Source organism: Parus major, chromosome 7 (assembly GCF_001522545.3).
Source record: "Parus major isolate Abel chromosome 7, Parus_major1.1, whole genome shotgun sequence".
NCBI classification, from domain to species: domain Eukaryota; kingdom Metazoa; phylum Chordata; class Aves; order Passeriformes; family Paridae; genus Parus; species Parus major.
In genome coordinates, this window is record NC_031776.1 from 7,169,188 (window position 1) to 7,195,521 (window position 26,334).

General features: G+C 38.4%; 1 protein-coding gene across 2 annotated transcripts; it reads right to left on the reverse strand.

Annotated features, from left to right (window-relative positions):
- Positions 1-161: 161 nt before the first annotated feature.
- Positions 162-25,295, reverse strand: SLC40A1 (solute carrier family 40 member 1). Of its 2 annotated transcripts, none has more exons than XM_015635124.1 (8): positions 16,358-16,599; positions 16,069-16,136; positions 11,714-11,873; positions 10,769-10,884; positions 10,327-10,453; positions 7,088-7,330; positions 4,582-5,241; positions 162-3,490 (listed from the first exon to the last, which is right to left on the reverse strand). In XM_015635124.1, the coding sequence occupies exons 1-8, from the start codon at positions 16,395-16,397 to the stop codon at positions 3,171-3,173; spliced, it is 1,734 nt and encodes a 577-aa protein (XP_015490610.1). In that variant the 5' UTR covers positions 16,398-16,599; the 3' UTR covers positions 162-3,170. The 2 variants fall into 2 exon arrangements, with proteins under 2 accessions (XP_015490610.1, XP_033371858.1); XM_033515967.1 differs by lacking the exon at positions 16,358-16,599 and adding an exon at positions 25,265-25,295 and having other exon boundaries at positions 3,037-3,490.
- Positions 25,296-26,334: the final 1,039 nt, after the last annotated feature.

The window sequence follows — 26,334 nt, forward strand, 5'->3', positions numbered from 1 at the left end:
CATTGAAAGATCTTGAATACATTTGTGATTTGCTTCCTCCTCAAAGCTATTTGTTTGTGCTTCATGGTAGTTCCAACCCATCATACAAAAAAGCCTTCTGCACAAGACCCATGCTAAGTGTAGCATACCAGATACCCACAAACTGAAATATACAGGACAAATAAGTTTTTATGCAAATTTATTAATTAGCTTTAACAATAGTAATACATAAATCAATACTATGTCCAGCATAAGGTTGTATAATAAAATATTCTGGTAAGATTCATTTCTAGTGCGTACATTTTTAAGGGCAGTTTTCATCCAATTTTTTTTAAAAAAATAAATAAATACAAGGCCAAAAAATGCTCACTTAATGAAAGTCCTGCTAAGTAAGACTGCTTCAGGCTCCACACTGCTTCAAAGCACTACTGAATACAGGTGTCTGCACACATCTTGGACTCGCACACAAATGGGCTGTGCTCAAGCAGCATACATTTTATGACATCCAACGCAGACTGATACACATTTTCCATATTAAGACCAATACACACACATTTTCCATTTTAAACCTCCTTATTCCTCTTCAAACTAGCATTCACATTTCTATTTTAGGATTGTCTTGCCTTCCAGCTGCGATGTGCACATAAGAATCCTAACCACATCATGTTTACCAAATACCAAGCTCCAGTCCTCTTCTAATAGTACTGTAATATCTAGTGGAACTATTTATGAAACAAATTGCTACTCAAATTAAACAAGACTAAATTGTTCTTGGAGAAAGGAGAAAAAAAAAAAAAAAAAAGCCTTTGGGAACAGGCAGGAACATGGCATGCTCCCAGCTCTATTTGTCACATTTTTGGAGCTCTCTAGACTTCAGGAATACATCCTCTCTGGGATGTCTGGTGCTTAGTGCTACAGCATTAAATTTTAGGCATCCTGGGTTCTGTGCACTGTAGACAGTGCAAAAAAAGCTGCATTTTCAGCTTTGTTTCCCTGATGGCCAGTGAGTCCAAGATATACAGTGGCATTCAGATGTTTTTCAAAGTGCAGTATAGAGGCGTTCACTGACATTTGGACTAGCTTTTATTTATATTTAACAATATTAAAATCTGGTCCCAACTTAAATTAGATACACATGAGAAAATATATTTGGCAAATCAGAGCTATTTTATTTACTAATGTACTTATATCACATAAGGCTATCCTTTGGACATATTTACTCTACAAATCTAGATAAGCTTGTTTTATTTGTCTTCTGACAAATTCTGCTGATGGAAAAATTCCCTTTTCCTTAAGTTACACTCAGGACTGAGTCACAAATTTTAAACCTACTCTAAATTACATATTTTACTTTATTATATCAAAACAAAACCCAAATGCTTGGTCAAAGTATAAACACTTATAAACCTAGTGAAAACATCCCTGAGAAGCTTTCAGCAACAGAGTAATTATTAGGTTTGGTCCATTAGAGAAAAATTGTTACATCCAGTTATTGAAAACTATGGGCTACAGTGTCCATTAATTGTACATCGGATTCCCATTCATTCCATTTCACATCTCTTACAAAACATTGCATCTGGGACAGAAGCCACTAGAGGTTCTTTACATTCTTTGATAGATAATGTAATTGTTACAAAATTTGTGATGACTGGCCGAGATTCAGCCCTGGTTGTAACGCCTTTAATTTAATGGAGTTCACACACTTACATTCCAGGGTTGAGTCTGGCAGCACATATGACTGTGAAGGACAGTACCTAAAATTTAAAAAAACCTTAAAAGTTACAGAGGATACTTTTCACAAGTTGCTGACATTATGTTTTCACATACTACTTATTTTGCAAACAAACATTTTGCCAGTATTTAAATTTAGAAGTCAGACTGCCAAGCCATAGGAAAACTCAGAACACCACCAGGTTCAACTCTACTGAGAAAGCAAAGTGCGTAGTTTTCACAAAAGTGCACATAGGGTTAATGACTATGGAAGTACTGTGTTAGTACACATGCAGGGTAAAAAAAAAAACAAACAAAAAAAAGGCAAGAACTTATTGAACAGAGGGGACATCTTTTCATTGCTCTGAAGTTGCTTTAGAGGGCCTCTCAGTCCATCATCTTGTTGGTTTAGCAGTATTTTAGAACAAAGTTAAAATTCACATACATACCAGATAAATGCAAGTAATCTACCTTTTGCATGAAATATTAACTATTTTCAAATGCAGTTGTTTTCAGAAACCCTATTAAAGCCTGATATATTGGGAAATTAACTAAAGCTGCTTGTACTCTGAGGCAAAAATTAAGTTAGCACTAGAATTTCTTTCTGTACCAGTATTCCTGACCTTAGCACTTTCTGCTACATCAAACCCGAGCAAACCTGCCATTTGCAATTTAAAAGCCATGCTTTGTAATATTACATCAATAGCTTCTGCTAAATGAGGCTGTTTTACTCTATGAAGTGCAACAAAAGTGTAATACAATATCTTGTACCTAACAGTTGTCTAATTTTTAAGGAAACATGCAAAAAAACCTGCAAAGGTGTTTCCATAAAGTTAAACCAAAACATAAAATACTATAAAGGTTTTGGAAAAAAAACAGAAAAAAAGAGTTTACTAGAAGAATCCAAGAAGGAACACAGAATATTGTGAGTTAGAAGGGACCCACAAGGACCATCGAAGTCCAATGTTTAGAGAAGATGTTTATACCAGTTTAAGAATATAGGTGAGCAGAACTGTTCATGGTAAAGGAATATTGGAGATAAACTTCCAACAACCAAATACTATATAAAAAGTTATTCTGAAGTAATTAAAAAGAAGGATAAGACCTCATTTTACTCAATGAACACAAGAATTATTCAGAATTCATGGTAAATTGAGTAGGTAAAACCACTTAACCACAGTATCACTGTGGGGTCAGCAGTGGAACTTGAACAGTATTTCTGTGATCAAATACCAGACTTGAGACTTGTGGGAAACCTTTGATACTGCAGCTGTCAAGATGAAACCAGTCTGTCCTCTGCCAAACATGAAACATTTACAGGGTCACTGTAAAATGCATTTTTCTCTCTTGGGACAGCTTCCCCAAACAGCTAAGTTATGCATTCAACTCTAGAGAAACACCTCAAACAGGATCATAGAAGGAAGTATATGTGCTTAACCATGGTATTTGTGAAGCAAAGTTAGTAAGAGAAGTGGATCCTTTCAGACAGTAGATGTATTACCAGGTGGTGAACTGTCAGGGTCTGCTTTGGGGTCAGGAGTGTGACAAACAAAAAGTTGTTTTCCTAAGCTTTTTTGGGCAAATCTGAAGTACATTATGTGGCCCATTGCAACAAAAGACACAGAAATAAGCACCAATAAGCCAAAAGCTTCAGGGTTTGGGGCCAAGATGACCATGATGAAGTGCAGCAGGTCAAGAAGATAATTCATGGAGTTTTGGACACCGTTTATGATGCCTCTTTCAGATTCTATGACGTTTTCTTGGAGTAACTGTGTGACAGTCAAATCAAAGGACCAAAGGCCTATGGAGAGAAAAAACCAGTTAGCCATTCTGCTGGGCTTCTCATGGCAGACTCATCACTGGCACAATCCAATTCATCCTTCCAAGCACTCACTTCTGCCAAAAATGCACAGGGTAAGATATCCTCTTGTTGACTGGACTCACAGTCAAGAGCAATTTACTTTCCTTTTACAAAAATTTCCTGAAATAATACATAAACTTGACACATTAAGTTGCCTGTCACATCCTGTTTCATCATGACTATCGAGCCAATGTTTTACTCATCCTTTCCTTGTTTAAATAGCTGGCTTACAGCTATTTACAGTGTATCCTGCCAGCTGCAATCACTGAAGTTCTGCATAAAAAATCAAACATCTTTTAAACCATGCAGAATACACAATTTCAAATGGTGGACATTAGCTTCCATACTGGTTTAGTCTGTTCATGATTAAGCTTTAGAAGCTTATCTTGCAAACAAACTTAATAGGTATTAATCAAGGATTTATTCCTCCAGAATTCAGCAAAAACTGCAGAAACTGAAGATAATGATTCGACAGATGATCATTACTGTTCATTACATTTACATATTTGACTGCCTATTCTGTTGACAGATACTAATACTATGCTAATCAGCAATGCCTCAAAAGATTAAGCTGTCATCCAAATCAAATAAATAGTCTTGGCATTTAGAAGGGAAATTGTAGTAAGTGGATTAATTTAGTAAACTGCGAAATTTGAAGGTTTTCATAGCAGATGCATTTAGTGTTGTTTCCTAGTAACAAGTGGTTTCATTTGGTTGTAAACAAAAATCATTTAGAGATAAGCTTTCCAAAAAATATGTTACAATTGCTTCCAAATGTGGTAACTTTTCTCCTATTAGTGACGTACACTACACATGGAATTAGTACTGCAGTCCTTGCCCTAGTGATATACTATAGCAGGATCATTTCATTTTTGAATGTGAAGTATAATCAACTAGCCCCAGAAACAAGACATAACACATCAATTATTGCCTCTAATTCTAAAATTAATTGTATTTAGTTGACAGGCATTGTAATTTTTAGAATTAAAAGCAGATAATAAACCAAATTGTGATAGAGACATAATACTTACCAACTCTAGCAGCAATGACTCCTGCAAACAGGAGACTAACAGAGATTAAAGGCACAGGCTCAGGACTCATCTCTGGGTCACTGTTAGCAGGAGCAATAGACCCGTTTAACAAATTGGGCGTTCCAGTTGCAAAAATAATTTCAGGTTCAGGAGATGCTATAGTAGGCAATGGTTCATTTTCAAACAGCCTGGCACTGATGTCAGCAAATGGGGAAACACTCAAATCCATTGGACTTCCAGGCATAAATACAGAGATGGCACATAAGATCAGACAAGCAAACTGAGCAGCTCCAGAAATAAGGCCTGTGCGAATGAGGCCACATTTGCGCCGAAGCCAGGTGAAAGCTACTGTTCCCATGATTCCAGTGACTGCAGAGGCACCCATGAGGAGGCTTAGCACGGAGCCACTCAGCCCCTGAGTGTATGCATAGCCTGTAGTGATACAGTCGAATCCCAGAACAGTCATATAGAGAAATGCAAGGCCCATGCCTGCAAGGAACACCGGCTGGTTGTAGTACGCAACCCATCCGTCCCGGAACGTTATGAAAGGTTCGGCAATCCGGGCAGCGCAGCCGACTTCCTTCTCCTGCTGGGGCTCAAAGCCAGTTACATCTTTCTCAACAATTAACTGCACTCCTTCTGCAGGTTTCACGTCACTCTCTGTAAACAGAAATGGAGCTGTCAGATACACTCCTGCCTGCAAAGCACACAGTGCAAAGCAATAGACGATTGTTTGCAGTAAATCACTACTGCAGAAGTGCATCAGTCGAACTCCACTACCAAGCTTTCTCTTAATTACCTAAATTAAAATCATTAAAAGCGTTCTTAAATCCTGCCTGGGGAGTAAGATCGAGTGAAGTTCATTCCTATCAATTTAATTCATTAAACAGTGATAGGAGGAAGCACTGCCTGCCTCTAGACTTGTGACTGAATGCTCCAGCTCCACAGAGAAATTATTTGCCTGATGAATGCCAATGTCAGTTGGCATTTTAACACAGCTTTGTATGCTTTAAAGCACTGACTGAAAAAAAGAAGGGAATACTTAAACATCTGTCAGCATCTCATGCAAGGGCTGAAGAACCAAGGCTCAAGCCTGTCCAGAGCCAAAAGCTCTAAAAGCTTGACTTAAAAAAAACAAGCAAACCAAAAACCTACGCATTTCTACAATTCCATTCTCACTGTAGTAAAGGACAAAGGCACTTCCACTGATCACAAACAAAAATCCAAAAACCCACAGGAGTATTTACACTAGTAAAGAGGATAGAAATTCTACAAATGTCTGGATGCCTGAGCAGTGTTTTGACACTATCAAGTTCAAAACTAACTCCACATACAGCGAGACACATGAAGTACTTCAGCAACCTTTAAAAACACCAGTCTTCTAATGAAATCAGAATACTGCAACAGCAAAGATTAAGAAGTGTTTCCTATATACTGACACTTGCTAAATGCTTCATTCTCCAGAAGTATTTAAGAACAAGTTCCAAAGCTATGGAGCCTTCTACGCTCTCTTGTCCTCTAATACTCGACTGCCACCAGCCTGGTGCAACAGCTTACTGGACCAGCTATTACCACCATGGATGTGATGGCTGGGAAGATAGATCTCATCAGTACTTTTAATAGCAGCCTTCTAGCTCACAGTATATTGAGACAAGATTGTTAGTTAGCATTTAAACAAAACCCAGAAATTCTTCATATTTTGAACAAAACCCAAACAAAAAGCCACAACCTATTGTAGCTGGGAGGCCGTAACATGAGCTTGCAATTGTATTCATATACTGCTACGTTAAAAATGGGGAAACACTTTAGTATTTCAGTGTCTGTCATTTGTACTACTTCATAATAAAAGGTTTGCTTCTGAATTTAAATTTCTGATATTGAGTCTATCAAAATTAACATTAATATCCATTTTAGCGTTACTTATGGCAATACCCATAGTCATCTACACTGCAAATACCACTTGTACTGCTTGGCCAAGGAAGCAGAGCTGAAGGCCAAAAGAGGTGGTTTTTTTTTTCTCCACCATTTCCTGGAGCACATAAAATCACAGAGTCATGCCAGAATAGAAATATGACCATCTTTACAACCTCCTGAAAGCCTGTTAGTACTATGTGTAAGCAAGATGAGTTAGCAAGGAGCAGTCTTACAGAGGTTATAGACACTACAGAACCAAGGGCCTAGTCCAGCTTATCAGCTGTATTATAGATGGACAGGAGTATTCCTTATGATCAGCCTGAAGTTACAGAGGAAACTTACTCTAAGAGGTTAATGAAGAGAATTCATTCTTTGGCTGCATTTTATGAAATTCCTCAAAAAGCTGCACAAAGCACTGTTGCTTGGATTAGAGTCTCTGGTATCTAGACTCCAAACCTGAAATCTACAAGCTAGGAGTAGAAAGCTATTTAACATCAAAGCAGGGCCTGTGGAAGACAAAAGTCAACACTTGGCTTGACTGATGCAATGAGTACACAGTGAGTTAGAACAGTTACTTTTGTGGTTTTAATACCTTTCTTTACATTCAGCTGTTTCAGTTCCGATGCTTCAACTTTTGCCGATTTGCGAGCCAGAGTAGGGGTTTTCTGATAAACCTTCCAAAGCAGCAGATACTCCACACACATTGACATCAGGTTCCAGCCAGAAATGAATCCACAGCCAATCATCGGGGAGCCAAATGTCATTATCTGACCAACAGCCATTGGGGCCAAGATATTGGTCAGCTGATCAATTCTTCTTATTGTGGCATTCATATCTGTCAGAAATGATTTGATTATATGAAATGACTGGTGACCACTTACAGTGAAATATCACTAATATAATTGTGAATTGCACATGAATAAAGGCTACAAGTCTTGCTCCAACCATAACTGGTTCCAGGAATAACCAGAGGCACCTTCAGACTGTTTTAATGTTTAAGTTCACTGCAATCAACCAAGGTGTTTGTAAGCAAAATCCCTACTCCTGCCAGTTTTGCCTGCATGAGGTCTTCCAGGTTTAGTATGCTGAGTTTACAGTGGCAGCATGGTCCTGTTCATCATGAGATCAGATCACTTTTACACAGCACTGATACTGTGGACTCTGAGCTCTATATCCCTGTAACACTCAAACCTAGCATGCACAGCTCCAGGAATCTCATACGGTGGAATTGTTTCTTGGGACGACAGTAATCTATCTCCCAACACTGGAACACATATTTCTTAGCCTCCTCCATTTACTTCCAATAACTGGTGGCCACAGAACCACCATGATAGCAGCAGAACTTTGAAATGTCTTTTACATTTCCTTGTTAAGTCACATTGGTTGATAGCAGCTGTAGGCGTCTTTAGATCTTACTGAGCGAAGTCCTCACTCCTTTCTGGTCCTTTGATGTTTACAATCAAAACAAGCAACCCATTTTCAGCACAAATGCATCTTTTGTTTGCTGCTAGGGAATGCCTCACCCTCCTCAATCTTATCTACTTTACTGTCATTAAACTTTCTGGGTTCCCAAGAGTCTTCAATTAATAGTGCCATTCTTCCACACCTAAAAGTTGCTAGACAGTGGTTTCACACATGCAGCCCCTTTTAAAGTCCTACTGTAAAATTACAACTTTTAAAGGGTGAGTGAAATTCTACACCAGTATGAAGCTGCCTTATTGAATCTGTAGAGAATTACTCCCTGCCATTCAAAGAAACATTCAGATTACTCTATTTCAAAGTCAATTCAATATTAACATGAATAACCCTCAGTCAATAGTTAAGTTATATACTTGCATAATATTTGGCATTTAAAATGCCAACCAATTAACCTTTGTTTTTTGAGTTATGTGAGGAAGGCAAATAATTCCACTCAGAAAAGGTACAAAGAGTGAATAGGAAAACTAATCAGGGGCAACAAAAGAGAAGGTAATTTTTTATTTCCCTATTCCACTAGCTTGCATAACTAAGATGTATCTTTGAGCAAAGGTAACAATGCAGAGATGGACAACAGTTTTTGCTGCAAAGTCAGCAACAGCACTTAATTTTAAGTAAAGAAATTTCAACAGTCTCCAGGTTACATCATTGTAAAACAGAAAACAAACCTGTTCAGCCTGGAAGGGATGTTTCAGATAAATCTGTTGAACTAAGGTGCTTAATCCAGTGGTTGTTTTCATTCTCAATCAAGTCAAAAGAGAATTTACAGTAATCTCTTGCCTGATTTTTCAGTACAAAATGTAAGGGGTCATACAATTGTGCCTGAGCTCATGAAGCAGTAAAGAGGCAGGACTAACTCTCAGGCAGAAGTTCTCTGCAGGTGTGGTCTGTACTTTATCTCATACGTGCTATGTGGGACAGGCATGGGAGAGAGGATTTGCTGAATAAGATCTAACACAAGAAGAAAGGTTTAATAGTTGTCATTAACCTAAGACTTTTACAGATAGCTGCTCTTTTTCTACCTGTGATTCACATGTGTGAAGGAAGTTTACCTGTATTGCTGCTCTACAAAAGGCATGACCTAGTAAAGGCACTGCAAGGTCAAAATAAAAGACTAGGGAGGATAATTTGTAGACTGGGAAATAAAAAGTATGACACTTAATGCATCTAAGAATTAGCCTTTCCTGAATGAAATGGGTAGATAATATTCCTTCATTGGAGATAAACATCAAGTGAAAAATCTGGAATACAGGATTGAAATTCCCAAAAGGACTCTGAACTTCGTGGGTAATTTAGGCAGCTTTATACAAAATTAGAGTCCAGAAGGTGAAATGCTGTCTAAGCCTGAAGGTATCTAAACTGTGTCAACTTAAACTTTAGTTCCAGAGTTAGTGAGCTAGTGAGGTCTGGGTAATGTTAAACTGCTCTATGCCTTGTTTGCAGTTCAGTATCTGCTCCTCTGTCTGAAAAGGCTTAAGTCCTCTTATGGGTTTGATTCAGAGCCCATACAGTCTGACCAAATCCATCACAAAAAATGCTGCTTCCCTCACTGTTTTACAATCAGAGGAGCAGCACAGCCAAAGACTGTTATACATCCTTTGGTGTAATTTGCCTTGTGCATCCTTGGTGACAGTCCCAATCTCTCACATGCCAGAAGTGTCATGACTACCAAGCTACAATAGGATATGAATGGGAATGAACTCTCTCTTCCAGTAGCATCAATGTCACTCACTGCAAGTGCAGGGCACAGGGGGAAAAGAAAACAAAAATATTTTCTAGGCAAAAGATGATTTAGTCTGTAGTCTATGCTCAAAAGCACCAGATGTCAAAGGAAAGCGGAGCTTCCAATTCCAACTGAAGGAAAGAATGAAGAGAAATGCAGGGTTTCAAATGTGCCTGCATGCACAGTATTACCTACTGGCAATTTCCTAATATACCTACTTAACTGTTCTGGACTTCATTCTCATGCATCTTTCTTTGATCCCTATGAGATGAGCCCAGTTACGCAAGAGTTCTCGGTTTCATTCCAGGGACCTAAAAATAAAGTATTGCAACACTTGGCTTGTTCAGCAAGACTCGTTTTCCTACCAGAGCTGCAGCAGGACTAAGAAGAGGGCAAAACAAGTTTGGGGATGCCTAACTAAATTGTCATCACAACAGTAATATGTGATCTCAGTGGCTGTAGTCCAGAGCAAGGAGGAGCAAAATAAAGGCTGCCCTTTTACCTGATGTTTTCTCATAATATCTGGAACTCAAAGATGCACTCATCTCTGTAAAACTCTAGTCTTACAACAAAAATAAAATCAAATTTGGAAAGTAAGACATGCAAGGTATTATAAAGGCAATATATTTCACCTGCCAGTTTGCTTCTGTCTTCCCCTGCAACCACAACAATCCAGTCCCTCTGAATTGTGATCGCTGTGGCAGTGCTGGCCAAATTGGCAATATTTGCTATTGTGATAACCAGGATATAGCACAGTGTCTAGAGAGATAAGGGGAAAGAGTTATAATGTGAGAAAAACTAACAGATCTCCACTTTCTACACAAGCAGAAAAGACTTTTATATTTGATTCCATACATTTGAGCATGATTCTTCACACAAAATGAGATCAAGTCTGCAGTTCCTGGCAGAAAACAATCATCATCTCTGTTTACCTAATAAGTGCAGTTTCATTTGCAAGTTTTGGCTCCCAGAAATGTCTATACAGATTAGAGAAAAAGAAAAATTCATCCATTTCCCATGCTTCCCAAAGTTTCTTCATAAATTAATTTCTTATTAATAAGCTGAAGCACTCACAAGAAGCCATCCATGGTATAATGTCAAGAGCTGTGTCTTAAACAAGAAGATAATCATCAGGATAACACCACACAGGATGACAGATGAATTCTGCACAACCAAGGATGTCTGGGCCACTGTTTTAAACCAAACAGAGAGCAACAGTTATGAACATAAGAATGAGCTAACTACAGCCTTAAGGTGGACATAATTAAGGAGCACACACAGATTTATTAAACAATCTTATTTTCCTAGTCTCCCCAGCAAAAGTATACTTCATAGTACATTCTAAATCTCCCACTGCCTTATAGAAACAAACTGACATCTAATGTAACTTTGTAGCTCTTTATTTACACTCAGAGTAGGTCTTCTCTCAATGCAAGTCTCTGTTTAAATGCTGACAGTATGTTTTAAGCACTAAAAACCTAGCTCAAGCCCCTAAAATTCATTGTCAACCTGCCATGGAAGGAATAATATTTTGAAAATTTTTGGAAAGTAAAAATTAATTTGAAGAACTTGATCCCATTTTATTTATAAAACAGACTAGAGCATATATATATACAACCTGCATAATGCAAATATAGCATGTTTACACTCCAAGTGAAAGATGTTTGTATCCAGATAAAAGACAACAAATAATACAAGCGTAGGTTAGTGTTTTAATGTAAAAATAATTCAGTCTGTAGCCCATAAAGTTACATATTTTTTACCTTTTGTGTTTCCATACATCTCTATACATCACATGGGTTTAACCTGAGTAGCAGACGTACCACGACTTAAAACTGTTTTCCTACTGTCTTTGAGAGTATCTCTGTATAACTATCACCACACTCTGAAACCACTCTGCCTTTCTTAGAAGAGATGAGCATTCTCATATTTGACTTGAGGAATTAACTCTGCCAGCTTCACCTTTTTAACATGAATGTGATCCATCCTTAAGTAAATAACCTGCTCTAGGCATCTAACCTTTGAGCCTGGAGTTCTTGTCCACCCAGTCTCCAATAAGGGCTCCCAGGAGAAGAACTGATCCAGCCACAACCAGGCCATAGACTGCAGTCAGGAGTAAGCTGTTTCCATAAAGTTCAACCAGGAATACAGACACAGCAAAATGCCACATACGATCTCCCTTTAAGAGTAAGAGAACATATACAACATTACCGGTTGCTCTTTAGAAGTACACAGGTTCACCATTGTACTAAAGCTCTGTCAAAGGTTTGTACAAACAAAGGTTTGTTACACTTACAGAGGTGGCGCAGGGCTTTTTGTGGTTGTTGGTTTCTTAGGAGGTTTTTTGATTGCTACATCCTGTCACATTGATTTTATTCCAGTATTTTTAAGATCATATATCCTAATCAAGTGGATCATTACAGCTTGTAATGCCACAAATCCAAAAATCCCACATATTTTCTATTAGTATATTACTGGACAAAGTCTGTCACCAGCCACATCCAACAAGTCTCAAAAAGCTTACACAAATTCTCCGGCACAGATGAAATTAATTAAAGATTTACCGATCACTATTTAAATAACTTTTCAAGGCAGCAGTTTGTTCTTTGGTGATCAAAGCTTAAGTGCTGCTCTATAACACAAGAATGAGTCAAGTGGAAACAAGTCATCATACAATTCAGGATAGATATGGGTAAGTGTTAACTGAAGTTTCTGAAATCAGTGGACTTGAGCTGTTTTTAGTGTTCAGCACTGGCATATTACTCAAAGGAGGTAGAATAGCAGAGCGTATTTAACCTGTTGTAAACTCACTGCAAGTTCAGCCTGTTTAGCCTATTGCTAATTTAACCTAGTGCCAAGAATAAAACACATTTATGTTCTGCTACCATTTGCTACAGGTACAAAAAGGACACCCAAATTGTTAAACACATCCAATTGAAGTAAGTTTCATTCTATTCAAAACATTTTTAGGTTTGCTAATAAATACATGGAGGTTTTTGTTGCTGCATCTCACTTTACTTTTAAACATATTGCAGCAATACATGATGGAAAATGCTTTATGTAATCAGTAACAAAGCAGATGAATAGAAATCATTCATACCATTCTAGGGCACACAGGTTGTTTAATAAGGGTACCTTGCATTAGGTAAATGAAAATTTTCTTCTGCTGCCTTATCTTAAATAAACAATTGCTATGTGATACAGCAAAAAGTACAAGTTTTTAAGTTCCTCAAATATTCAGAAAGGCTGGGGGAAGTGTAACATAAAAGTGCTTTTAAAAATCAAAGCCAGCTAAATCTAATTTACCATGTAACACAGCAATCAAGAGATGCATAAAAAGCATATTATTTTGAGGGTCAAAATAATTGAAAAGTGTAATTAGTCTTCAGTATAGTACAGACACAAAAAGCACTTGCCTTTTAATGTTATTTGAGTTCACTGAAGGAGATTTCTGTAAACATTGTAACATGTAAACTTTGATACTTGTTTCCTTAAACACAGGCTGAAAAAAATTATATTCCAATCGTGGGAAGAAAAATTTCATCTGTTCAAATAAAAACACCAGGGTATTTTGTATGCTTTTTTTAACTAAATCAAATGGCAGATGCTATTATAAGCATGATCATCCTGTATGTCTCCTCTCATATATTATAAACCATTTTTCACTCAAGAGACGCCTAAAACCTTCTGTAAATATGTTCCACTTACATTCCATGGTTAGTTAGTAGAAACATATAGAAAATATCCCAGCAATGAATTCACAGGCATATAATCTCCCAATTCCAGCTTTCACTTAAACCTAGTATGACCTGAGGTGGTACTTTATAGAATTTCACTTAAAATACATGCAGGTGAATTAACCTGGATAACTGTTTATTGAGCTAGAAAAACGAGCCAAAAAATACTTTCATATTAAGTTTGTGTGTTTTCTTTACACAGAGATGTTTCAGTTACTGGATTCTGACAAAATGAACAAGGTATTTAAAAAAAAAAAAATCTAAGCATGTGCAAGTCAGTGCCAGTCACTACTGTCAGAGTGAAAAACTGAATCTCACTTCAAACTCATGGAAAGGTTCCTTTGACTCCAGACACATCATGATTTTGCTGTACACTTCATCTAAGAGCCTGTGGACGCTGTTCAACTCTATCCAACACATTTACCCAGACTATTTTGATCAGGTCAACCCAGAGAGATAATTTTTGGGGAAACCACAGCTGTTACAACCTGGAAGTATGATTTTCTTTGAAGAATTAAAAACCATAAAGAATAGGCAAAGATAAACAAGAAAAATATTTGTGAATTGCAGAGCTTTGTAGCAAGTATGTCATTTCAAGCTAAGATCTGTTGAAATTTGAACAGCAAATATTGTCTTCATAAACTGGCAGATCCTTGATTATACACGCTTAGTCCCAGCTTAAAATGTCTCAAAAGGTGGCTATTTGATAACTTTTAAATAGTTACAGCTGTTCATCCTTTTAAAGACATCTCCTCCTCTTTTGTACTTATAATTACTCTTATAATCACCATATACTGAATGTATACAATCCCACGTCAAAACTGAAGCCAACAAGTTGAGGAATAGCCAGGCTACCACCTACTGAGGGCCTCCTGAGGCCTGAGGCACACAGATAAGGCTGGGAAGTTGCAATCAGCTGATCTCCTGGGAAACATTAGGCCTGAAATCAACAAGGTGAACCCAGTTCCATGCTGTTCCTTCTTTATTGCTGAGGGATAGAAAGCAACAGCATAAGGTCTGAGACCCCGGTTCAGCATTGTTGTGCATCCTATTAAGATACCAGAGGCCAGGCACACATTCAATACTTTACTGAGCAAGGGCCCAACAGAGTCTAGACTTCGTTCAAGTCTGAACATTTCTGGAGATGTGACATGTTTAATCATTTACAGCTTCTCTTTGCATTTAGGAATGGCATAGTAACACAGAAACCCAATTAGATCTCTCAATTACAGCAAAACCCCATTTCTCTCAGGTTTTGTATTTTGGACAGAGCTATTCTAAAACAAAGATGATCTATTACTTGGTGTTCTGAAGATTCAGGTATTTGTTTACTGTTCCTGGTAGCAAAAACCTTCACACTACAGGAACACTAAAGCTTAAGAGATACAAAAGGTGAAGTCCTACACCCAGTTCTGTCAAAATAAGCTGTTGTAGAATAACTTCTGTTGTTTGAGCAGATTTGGTTGGGGGTTTTTTGAGTCAAGATTTTCAGCACAAAACCCACCAGGACATGACTATTACTATCCCATTAATATTGCTAAACAGACATCTTATAGTCTACCATTTCAAACTGTGTGCAAGACTGTTTTCTAACTCTGCTTTGTCACCTTTACTCAGAGCAAGCCCACCACAGAGCTGTGAAGAACTGGTCAGAGAGGACTTAGCAGGGTTGGCCAAATTGCCACTGAGGCATTTTGTGGGCATGACTGACAAAAACTTGCAGGCAACAGCCCTGACCTCTGAAGGAGCTGCTTGGCTCACTTCTTTTTAATATTAACAACTGCCAAAATATTGCATTTGTTTAAACAAACACTTGATACAACTCAAAGACTTTTTTCACTAAGAAAAACATCAGTATGACCTTTCAGGTTAGCAAAAGCAAGAAGCTCTAGAGTTAGACATGCAGTGTTTTAACTGTAGATCACCCATTTGTTCAACACATACATCAAACCAATCCAAATGCAGGACCAAAACACAAAACAAGGAAAATGGGGGAACATTTCATTTATTTTTGAACCAAGCCATTGTATGGAGATTTAAGATTGTGTTAGAATACACACATATACTTAATTTTATTCTGTGGAACAGAACCAGACTGTCTATTTTTACTGCATATCTTCAGATAGGTTTTTTCTAGCATTGTTCAAGTGAGTAAAAGCTGGTATAGTGAGTTATATTAGCACAGAAGGAAAGCATTTCAGGAGGCAAACCATTTTACAGAGGGCAACTCCTGATGCTTTCAATAAGTTAGTGAGTGGCAGTACTGAGTCCATTGTAAACACTGAGCATTTCCCATTAGTAAGTATGCGAATCCTTTACATATAATGCTGCAATAGGCTGTCTCTCACTCTGCTCCTCTAGAAGAGGTTTCACTGGTTCTACAGTTATTTAAAAACATTAAAAGGAACAGAGCCAGTCCTTCTAAAAACTGAGTACTGCGGAACTCTGCATTAAAATTAAACCTACTGCAACACAGCTTGCGAAGATCACGAAGACTTGTAACAGCAAGGTGTTGTACCAAGACCTCTGTGGTGGTGTGCTAGTTTGTGAAGATTTTTGGAAAGCTCCAGTAAAGCTCAGGTAAATCATAGCCAGATTAATAAAATCCTACTTCTACCAGGCCAGTATTTTACTTACCCAAGTGGACAGTGCATGTCCAAGATAAAGAAGAAACTTTGCAGACGTAAAATAGGCAATCACAGATCCTAAATGAGAAATAAGAAACAGAGGCTAAAGCAGATGCGGGCACATCCACCGCATTTCGGTAGAGCGGGCACGGTTCGCTGCCGTGGACACGGTTGTGAGAGCGGAGGCGCCTCCGGGACACGGTGCGATTGGGTGCCCCCCACCCGCGGGCAGCCCCGCCCGGTCACCCGCGCCCGCTCCGCGCCCGGGGAGGCTCCGGAGGCGGCCCGTCCGCACTGACCACCGCGCCGCCGGCCCTCCGGCTCCGCTGCCCGCGCCATGCCGGCCCGCTCCGCCGCTGCCGAGAGAAGGGGGGGACGCGCGGCTTCTCTCCGTTGTTGCCTTCCCCGACTTAGCTAGCACTGTAGCTGAAGTCGGAAAGCCTTGGCCTTATGCGCCGCGGGCGGCGGGGACGCTCCGCCGCGGAGGGGCCGAGCGCCGCTCGACACCCGGCTCGGTGCTCAGGGCTGCCGAAAGCGTCGGGCTGGGATTCGGCGGCTCCCCGCCTTTTGTAGGCGGCGGCGGCACCGCCCCGGCCGGCCCGCCCCGGGGCGGCCCCGGCAGTGCCCGGCAGTGCCCGGCGGAGCAGCAGGGGCGCCCCGAGCGGCTCCGGGCAGGCAGCGCCTGATGCCGCAGCCTCGGTCCCGGGCACCGCTGGGGGTACAGCAGCAGCTGTGGGCCCCTCAGTCCTGCCTCTGGCTCGGCTCTCGGCGGCTGCCTTTTTGTTTTCTGGCATTTTAAAAAACGTAACGTCCTTGAATATGCAGATTTAAGAAGCTGGGATTGTAAGAGAAGCACCAAGGCTGTGGTTAAAACACTGCCAAAGGACAGTGCTCTCAATTCTGAGCTTCCGAGAAAGAAACAAAAAACCTAAACAGGGTATCAAAATTTAAGCTATTTCATTGAAATAACATTTTTATTCCAATGATGAAGATGGTGTAGAATTGACCCAGTTGCTGCTGGCTCAAGCTCTCTGCTTCAGATGAACCATCCCTGTTCCTACCATAAATGCTGGTTTTGCACACTATGGGACCTACTTTTGGTATTGACCACCACAATAAACTGCATGTTTATAGAACTTTAAAAATGGTCAAAATCTTTTTCAGGATATTATGAAAATATTTAAGAATTATCTATCCTTGTGCAGTTGAAAACATAATGATTGTTCTTGGCTGCCAGAGCTGAGATTATCTTTTCATTCTATAATGCTGTGAAGTTCCCTCCTCTGTGTGTAAAATTGCTTTTGGTTTGGGTTGTGGGTGTTTTTGTTTGATTTTTTTTTTTTTTTTTTGACTGGTTGGGTTTTTTTCCCCCCAAGTATATAGGCCACCCCAGAAGCAAATACCTGACATAACAGACCAATAACCTGTTCTAGTGTTGTCACTCCTGTGATCTTGTTCAAAGTATTTTTGCATTAATTAGATGACTTTCTATGCATGAATCATGGATTATACTTTGCATAATGGGAACTATACCTTGGGAAAAAATAATTCAGAAATAAAATTTCATATAAACCTAGGAAGCCTAAAATTGCAATTTTAACGGGTTATCCTAGGTGAGTTAAGTATTTCTTCTTATAGTATATTCCTTAAAAAATTGCAGAAAATCTATTCTCAGATTGGCATCAAAAGCAGAGTAAATTTTCTTGATGGTTTTTCTTACAAAGCCTTACTTCTTAAACTGTACTCTTCTTTACTAACAGCTAAAAAGATAATTTTCCTAAACCTTAACAATTTTCATATTATTAGCCCCGTTAAATAAAAATCCTACAGCATATCAAAAGTGATATTTAGTGGTTTTAAGTCTCTTAACTTGACCAGAACTGTCAGTTCTTGCACTTCTACTAACAAGTGCAGCGTATTCCACAAGAATGCACACAGATGAACCTGGCTGTTGTATCTCAGCAGGAAGGCAACACAGCCTGGAGGAGCTGTGCGTGACAGATGCTTGCTGTGCTCCATTGCACACAATCCCATTGGACTCACATCTTTTCCAGCCCTGTCCCTGGTGCCACTTGTGGCTGCTGCTATGGTTTGGTTACTGGATTGAAGGGGTCTGATCTGGTCTGTCAGGTACACAATGCACACATAGATATATGTGATACAGCAGCATGAACATCCAGTAACACCAGGAACATTTTACTGCTGGCTAGACCTTTTTTTTGTTACTAGAGAATGATGTGGATGAATTAGAGTTTAAATAATCATTTCTGATTAAGTGTTCACTTAAGTGCATTAGATTATATAGGTGAAAAATAATCATCTCTGCTATTTTTTCTACTGGTAATGCATTGGGTTTGGGTGATATTTAAGCTATGACAAGAGGCAAAGAGAACATGGAAAACATCTCTTGAAATTTGAAAAGCAATGGTTGCTCTGTCTCTCTGGGATTTCTTGCATGGAGGAATGTGTGCTGTGTCCGGTATGGCACAGAGAGCCCACGGTGTGTCTGGAACGCTCTCTATGGGATGTTGGGGGGATGTATTGTGTGCATACAGTGAGGTCAGCCTGTCCTCAGTGCACAGTGTGTGATGCACAGTGCAGATAAACCATGCAGTTTGTCCACTGCAGGCCACACATATCCCAGCCACACCAGAGTCACTGCACACAGTGACACAGGGTATTTGCTGCCAACAGGTACCAGCTGGAATTTCTTACATCCAAAGGCATTTATGTTGCATCCTTTTCTAACAATTTCCCTGCCAAATATCCAGAGGTCTTTGACGTATAGCTAAAAGGCCATAGCTGATTTGTGAGGCATTTCTAAAAGCAGGGAGTTGGCAGGAAGGGGAAATTCATATTTTTTCTCCTAAATTTGCCACCACTTTGCTGATGATCTTCCCAACTTGCTTATTAAAGTAAGTCTGTGCTCAGGTTTTTTTCCTTTACAATGTGATGTCCAACATAATACAGTAGCTTGAGCACTTTGATTTTTACATCTAAGATGCTACTAAAAAAAGCCTCAATTATTTTTATAAATACTCCACTAAGCCCAAATTTTATTAGATTGCTTTGTGAAGCCCTTGTAAATATATTTTTAAAGATGCAGGTCTTTTTTCAGGTTGACTGGCTCACTAGAGTATTTTCACAACATTTACAGATTTCTGATGTATTTAGGGAGGCATTTAATAGCTGGAAGTTGTACGAAAGGAGTTACCAGTTTTACTTGGTACACCCCCGACTTAGCAGTCTTGCAGCAACAATTTAGAGAGTGGCACAGCACACCTACCATGGATTTGAGACCAGGCCTGAATAATGGCCACTGGCAGAATGGATTTGAATTAACAAGACATATATTTATGTTATAGTCTTCCTAGCTAAAGTTTTTTCAGTGGATAAATTTCCATATGGTTTCTTAAAAATATATTACTAATATATTTTCTCTAGTTATTATTTGAACAAAGAAACATAAATACTAAATTAGTTTTTAAATTTTTAAAAGTTTTTGATTAAAATATAGAAGTAACTTTATTCAAAATATATTCTTCAAAGTATTTCTAATAAGACAGCTGTCTAGAACAAAAAAAACTTATATTTAATTTTTCTGGCAACAAGGGCAACAATTAAACTATAAGATGTAAACAACTGAAAATGTTTTCATTATTGGTTAGTGCATAACTATGATGTCAGTAATAGTCAAAGATACACTTCCAGGAAAGACACAGCTTAAAAAATAAGAGACGATACATTTTGGCTTTAAACAACTGCCCACATCAGTGGCAGCTTCTTTAGGCACTGTGCCTGTAATAGAGCTGCTGAACCTAGAACAATAGCAATTTTAACAAATTATATTTGCAATTGTCATCATGGTTTAACTAAAGAGGCATGAATCACAGCGAGAGAGCTCATGCACACTTGGATCTTACACAGCTGAGAGGTTTCATGAAGTTTAATTATCACGCTGTTGCCATTCTTCATTAAGACACTCCTCTTGGTGTGCAAAGTGGGTTTTTATTCATTTAGCTCACACAAGGCCTAGCAAAACTGGAAAAAATATATATAATCTGTGTCTTTTGAAGGGTGAAGCTCAGAATCCTTTACTGCACTGTCCTCTGCTATGACTTAGGCATGGGAAGCTGTGGCTCTGCTGCTCATAACCCCACACGTTCAACTCCCAGAACTACCATCTCTGTATCAGCTGACACAAGTTTGCAATGCTCGTGCACAGGGAAACAGGCAGAGGTGGGGGTAGAAAAATCCCCCAGGTTTTGCTCCAGACCTGTTCATGTCACTTACTTGTTAGCAATTTGAACATCTATATCTACTAATGGTCATTAACTATACATCTACTCCCTCCCACTTTCTCTAAGATCCACAGTGGATGCTCTTATGGATTTGTTTCATTCAGACTTCAAAGTGACAGCTCCTGTCACTCAGGGCTAGATGACAGATCATCATTTTAACCTGAAACAATCATTATTTTCAGGACCAGAGCTAGGCTTCTGTGACAAACTCTTGTGAGAAAAGCATCCAGAACCTCTAGGAAACTCAGAACTGAGAGGGTTTTTTTGGAGAAGCTAGAACTATCTAGCTTATACACAAGTCCAGCCCAGGGAGATGAACCATATCTGTGTTCACATAAGCAAGCCAAACATTTGCAACTGATAAGTCAAGGTCTGACTAGTGACTGAAACAACTTAAAATCATATGTTATATGTTATGCCATTTGTTATACGACAACTGGTTTCAAGAAGAGACTCCTTTTGTCCAGTCTTTCTCGGTCATAAGAAAACATGGTACCCTAAACTCAAATAAAGAAAACATCTGTACCAAATGAGAAAAAAGTAATTAAAAGAAGACACCACATCTACTTAGGGACAAGAGGATGTTTTGCACCCAAATGTCAGGAGTAACATTTTTGCAAACTGCCTATATCATACTGCACATTCATTCTCAAGAGAGGGAATTATTTACTTGAACTGGAACACTGTGTTGAGGAAGAGACTGAAATGAATCTGGAGGGTGAGATAACAGCCTATCTGCAATTTAAGCTCATTTGGTTTGTTTTCTTCATTAGAACTTACTGCAGTTTGTCTCCTATTGGGTGTCATTGTTCTGTTACTAAACAATAAAATAATACTTAATAAACAGTATTTTGTTTCCTGTGTGTATTTTAGTACGCAATTTGAAAAAAACTGGGATTTGTTATTTTTCCCACAGCCTTCTAATACCTATGAAATTTTTGTCTTTATTCCTTAATTCATTGTTAAGGAATTCTGATACATACAATAAAATCAAATATGAAGGCAAGTCAGTATTTGTATCCCTTAAAAAAAAGCTTTTAAAAGTAAAAGGTATCCTTCTCCCAAATAACTCCTGTTAAAGGTTATGGTTGACCTCTTTAAGACAGCCAGATTTTGATATCCCTGTTCACCTTTCTGCAATGTTTTATTCTGATTCTATGCCAAGAAAATACTTTAAAACACATTTTTAACTACAGGCACATGTTTAGTGTCCATTGATTTCAATGAAGTAAAGAACAAACAAACAAAAACATAGATTTAAGACAATGTTGAAAATCTTCTTGGAATAGAAGTCAATCAGGGAATACAAGTTTCTTTTGACCTGCCACAAGCTTGAACTGAACAACCTGTAGTATCAGTGATCCCACAGCAGGAAAAGGGAAGAACTTCAGTTGATAGTGTTATCAATTTCTGTTTCTGGGTGTCTCCAGAACAGTCTTTATAAAAACATGTTTGTCTTTGGAGACCAAGATACAGTTATGTTCAAACCAGCCACAACTTGAAAGTCATTTTTTGGAAGGCAAAGCATAAAGTACAAGATGTACTTAGAATCAATCACATGATGGAGTAAGCATATGGCAGCAAATAAAATCATTGATTTGAACTGTTCTGCGGTTATACAAATAACATGTACCTCAACAGCCATCAATTTTGTAGCCATCAATGTCACAGGGAGAGCCCTTCACCCATATACAGCACCCTGTGCGATCAAGGCCCTGTTCTGGGCCATGACACTGAGCCAAATACATCTTTAGCAAAACCTGCAGAAATGAGTCTGACACACAGTTCTGAGTACAAGTACGAGAAAAACCTCATACTACCACCTGTCTGTATTTGATCTTAGTGATTAACTAAATTGCCATATCTTATTAAGAATAATAAGCCAGTCTTTTTCCCTTTGCAATGTCATTACCATAACCCTTTGGTGTTAGTGCTATATTGATTATTTACATTAATAATGACAACATAATAATCTAGTAATTAGTCATCATTGTACAATTACTTAGCTTTCAATTCTCATAAATCCTAACATTAGCTTTCAAAGAACAGTTTACCCATCAGGCTCAATTAGATACCTTCTTGTCACTGATGGTATATGCCTTCACTAACACAGCAAACTTCAACTAACTCTTGTTTCATCCAGGGAAAGCTGTTTCCATAGAAAGCTTTGTCCATCTTCAGGCTATTTTCTTTAAGGGTGGCAAACATAATAACCAATTTAACAATGTAAAAAAAAAAAAAAACCAAAATCTGAAAATTTAAGTTTGTTCTGAAATTTCTTTTACAAAGGCTCTAATAAGAATATACATATTAATATTGCTTTGTTAATTTCCTAACTACTCTGGAGTGAAAGTTAAGATAATACCATGAAAAGCATTCTCTCTGTTTCATAAATGACATTCAGGGCCTGAATCGTATTCCAGATATAGCTCCAGGAAGACCCTGTAATGTCCAAAATGGAACGTGGAATCTGCTGGCAGCAGTATATTTATGTAGTGTGGTCAGGAACAGGACACAAACTCCTATACCTCAGAAAGCTTTTCAAAGCCTTTGGCCCCAGAGGTGGTCTTAGTCCTACAGTTTCAGCTCTGTGCAAACACTGTTCTATCAGAGCTGGAAACATGGCTTACCTGTTTCTGCAGAGCTCTTATTTCTTAAAATATCTTAAGCACAAATCTACTCAGTACCTTTAATCAGCTAACAAGAAAACACAAATATAACTGATAGCTTGCTGTTATCTAATACTTCTCCACCCTATTATTATGGCTAGCACTCCCAAATGGATGAAATGATCATTAATAAATTAAGGGAACTGATATGGAAAGTTAGCCACATCATGGGGTCCCAGTCATAACAAGCCTGGCACGTGAGTCTTGAGGTAACAAGAATCCTTTCCTGACATATTAATGTCAGAAAAAAGGGAAAACATTTTCAAACTACTTAAAGCAGCTATGAGAAGGAAAAAAATCTGAAGAAGTCTGTATATTACTGGTACTGCAAAGAACAGATTTATGATAGCTAAATTCTTAAACTACACCACATGGGTTCATACACAGAAAACATAAAACAATGGCAAGATCAAAGGATTTCAAATTGCTTCAATACAGTACATTGACCATTTTTTTCTGACCTCAGCTGAGGCTGAGGGAGGGCTCTTGCTTCACTGCAGAAGAGTCTGACTTAAGTTGCTTTTCAAGGTAAATTTCAAATAGTATTTTAAATCTATGGGCTGCTCACTAATTATATCTTCAGTCCTTTAAAACACATAACTGCCCATTATTCTATTCAGTAGAAATACTCAAACATTAATTATGCACGTGCTTCCAAGTGTTTTCAGGATGAGAATCCATGCCAAAGTCAATTAAGTATAGGGCTCCGAACTGGTTGGGAAATTATAAAGGATAAACAGGCAGAGGATGTTTCTTAAGTGAAGGTGCAATTCTGGATGTCAGACATGGTCAGAGGCATTGTTGTGATGTGTTTAACCTTGCGAACAAACATAAGAGTCGTTGTAACCTATAATTATGAGAGACAACGTTGTCACAATTAAACCTGTAACTAATGTCTATTTACACAATATTCACATCCATCCTGAGGAGCACAGGTTTTTCATTTGTAAATTCCTTTCTTCTGTAGTCTTTCTGTTTTGACCACGTTCTTATTGCCAGCAATTGATTTCATACCTCCCCTTGCAAAACAAGTGTTTTGTTTATGCTTTGTCCATAACAAGTTTTAAGACAGTGATTAATTTAGATTAAAAACTTCACAGTGACTACATGTTATGTAGGGTCAAAATAAGTTGCCAAACACAGGCATTTAGCTCAAGAGACCCTGTGAAAGTGAAACACCCAAATGGCAACTATAACATAGGTCCTGTAAGAGACCTGAGCTTTCCAGGTATATTAATTAAGTGGCAGACAGGATAGTCTCTGTCATCTCAGATGGTAATAGATGTCTAAATTTAGAAAAACAGATCAAATTCCTACTCTATAGTAACTTTACTGGGCTGTTGTATCTTTAGGACAGCATATGTTTATTAGTATCACAAATTTTTCTCCTTTCTCAGAGTACTTTGTCAATCTTTCTATGTTGAGACTCAGCAGCACTCCTGCACTAGGTTTTACAGGAACACTGGGGAAGAACGTAGGTTCAGAGAGATTGAGAGCCACCTTTAGTTTTCCCAGCTCTACCTCAGTCTTTGAGTCCAGCGTTTTCCACTGAAAAATCCTACATACAACCAATTGAAATGTTATCACTTAGCTGCCAATTGTATGGTCTGAGTTAGGCCAGCTTTCTTCAGGATGATCCCTTGGAAGCAAGAGAACCCTTGGATGGAGTCTTAGTGGGGAACCTGACTGGTTTTTAGGAGGCAGTCTGAAAGGAGAAAATGAGGCCTCTACAATATATGAGCTTCTTCTCTTGTAGTGAATTGTAGTTGTAACCGGATAAAGTACTAACTAGGAAGGTGAGAATCATCCTAAATTGTCCAAGGGAACATGCCTGTCTTCACAATCACTATTCCTTAGACAGTTAAATACTATTATAGGAATAGTATTTCTATAGGCTGTAGGAATCACTGTTTGGAATAAAATAGTTCCAATCCTTAACATTTTGTACAGGAACATAGACTTGGAGATTTATAGGAAACCATCAAAAGAAGTATTTCATTAACTGATTCAAGACATGAGATCCATTCTTGAGATATTTTAGGTACAACCATTTAATTAGAAAAATTACATCATTATGCTCTGATATGCCAAATTAAGGAATGTAAGATTCGGTCAATTCAAGGTTTATTACTTTCCCTAAAACGCACGGTCCAAGGTTAAGGACATAAGGGGACAAGCAGGCTGGGCATTTACTTAAGTAGGAAGGATGAAGGAAGAAAGAAAAATGAAACTGTACCTGCCAGTTTGCACATGATCTGATCTCCAGTGCGGCTTGCAGGAAGTAGAAGGCAAATGGGAAGAAAGTAAGAAAAACAAAAAAAAATCAAGTCTTTGGCACACAGGAAGACAAGAGTGAGAAAGAGACTAAATCCAGTGACTGACCAAGAGAGAGGGTGCCAGGCCCTTCTGGATTTTGATCTTAGATTCCGTGCTGACTCACCATGTGGCTGCCAACCAATGGCTCCACCTTTGTTTCAGTTTCTCCTAAGCAGGCTGGTATTAATCTATTAGCCTTACGGACTGTTGTAAAGATAATTAATAAATGTTTGGAAAGTACTTTGAAGATGAAAGGCCAAATTCACAGTAGGACAGCATTGAACTGATTTGTTCATTCCTTTGCAGCAAAAACAGCCTATACTTAGAGAAACCAAGCAAGAAATTGCCATTTGTTATTGCCATCTACTCCCTTCTCTACCTATTTTCAGCTATTATTATACTCTGTGTTTAGCTGTGTTTGATTCAAGTAAATCATATGTGTACAACTATATGAGCTAAAGTTAATCATGTGCCCAATTGATTGTCAGATTAGAAGCCAAGTGTAAATGGTATACAGAGGACTGTCGATTATCATATATATATGACAAATATATTTAGCATTAGTCATCAGCTCTCTGAAGCTGGGACCATTTTTAAGGTTTTTTTCTACCTTAGCATCAAAGTAAACTGTTAATGACAGGTGTTTCTTAAACTTCTGTATTATTAAATATATTTATAAAAATCACCACACACTGACTTTCCTTAAGGATTCCTCTGCTCAAGACTGAAGTCTTTCAGGAAGGCAAAACAGTCTTATCTCTTAGGACATTAATGTTTTATGAGTGCCATAAATCAGCTGCAATTTCTCTCCAACTTAATATGCCTGTCTTTTCTACAAGTCTACTTTAAGTTTTATGTGTCAGGTTTTATAGATTCAGCTATCTGTGAAATCACAACTTGACCTAATTTAGTAGTATTGCGTAACAGAAGAAAACTCACTTGAGAAAACTCACTAGCCATCCTGAAATAAAGTTTATTTCTAAACTATTC

What these genes read in the sequence shown, in the direction of transcription:
- SLC40A1 (XM_015635124.1), bottom strand. Translation starts at nt 16,397, where the DNA reads ATGGCGCGGGCAGCGGAGCCGGAGGGCCGGCGGCGCGGTG. An exon ending in GGAGGGCCGGCGGCGCGGTG is followed by an intron (nt 16,137 to 16,357) that starts GTCAGTGCGGAC and finishes TTTCTCATTTAG; the next exon opens with GATCTGTGATTGCCTATTTT. An exon ending in AGACAGAAGCAAACTGGCAG is followed by an intron (nt 7,331 to 10,326) that starts GTGAAATATATT and finishes CATTTCTGACAG; the next exon opens with ATATGAATGCCACAATAAGA.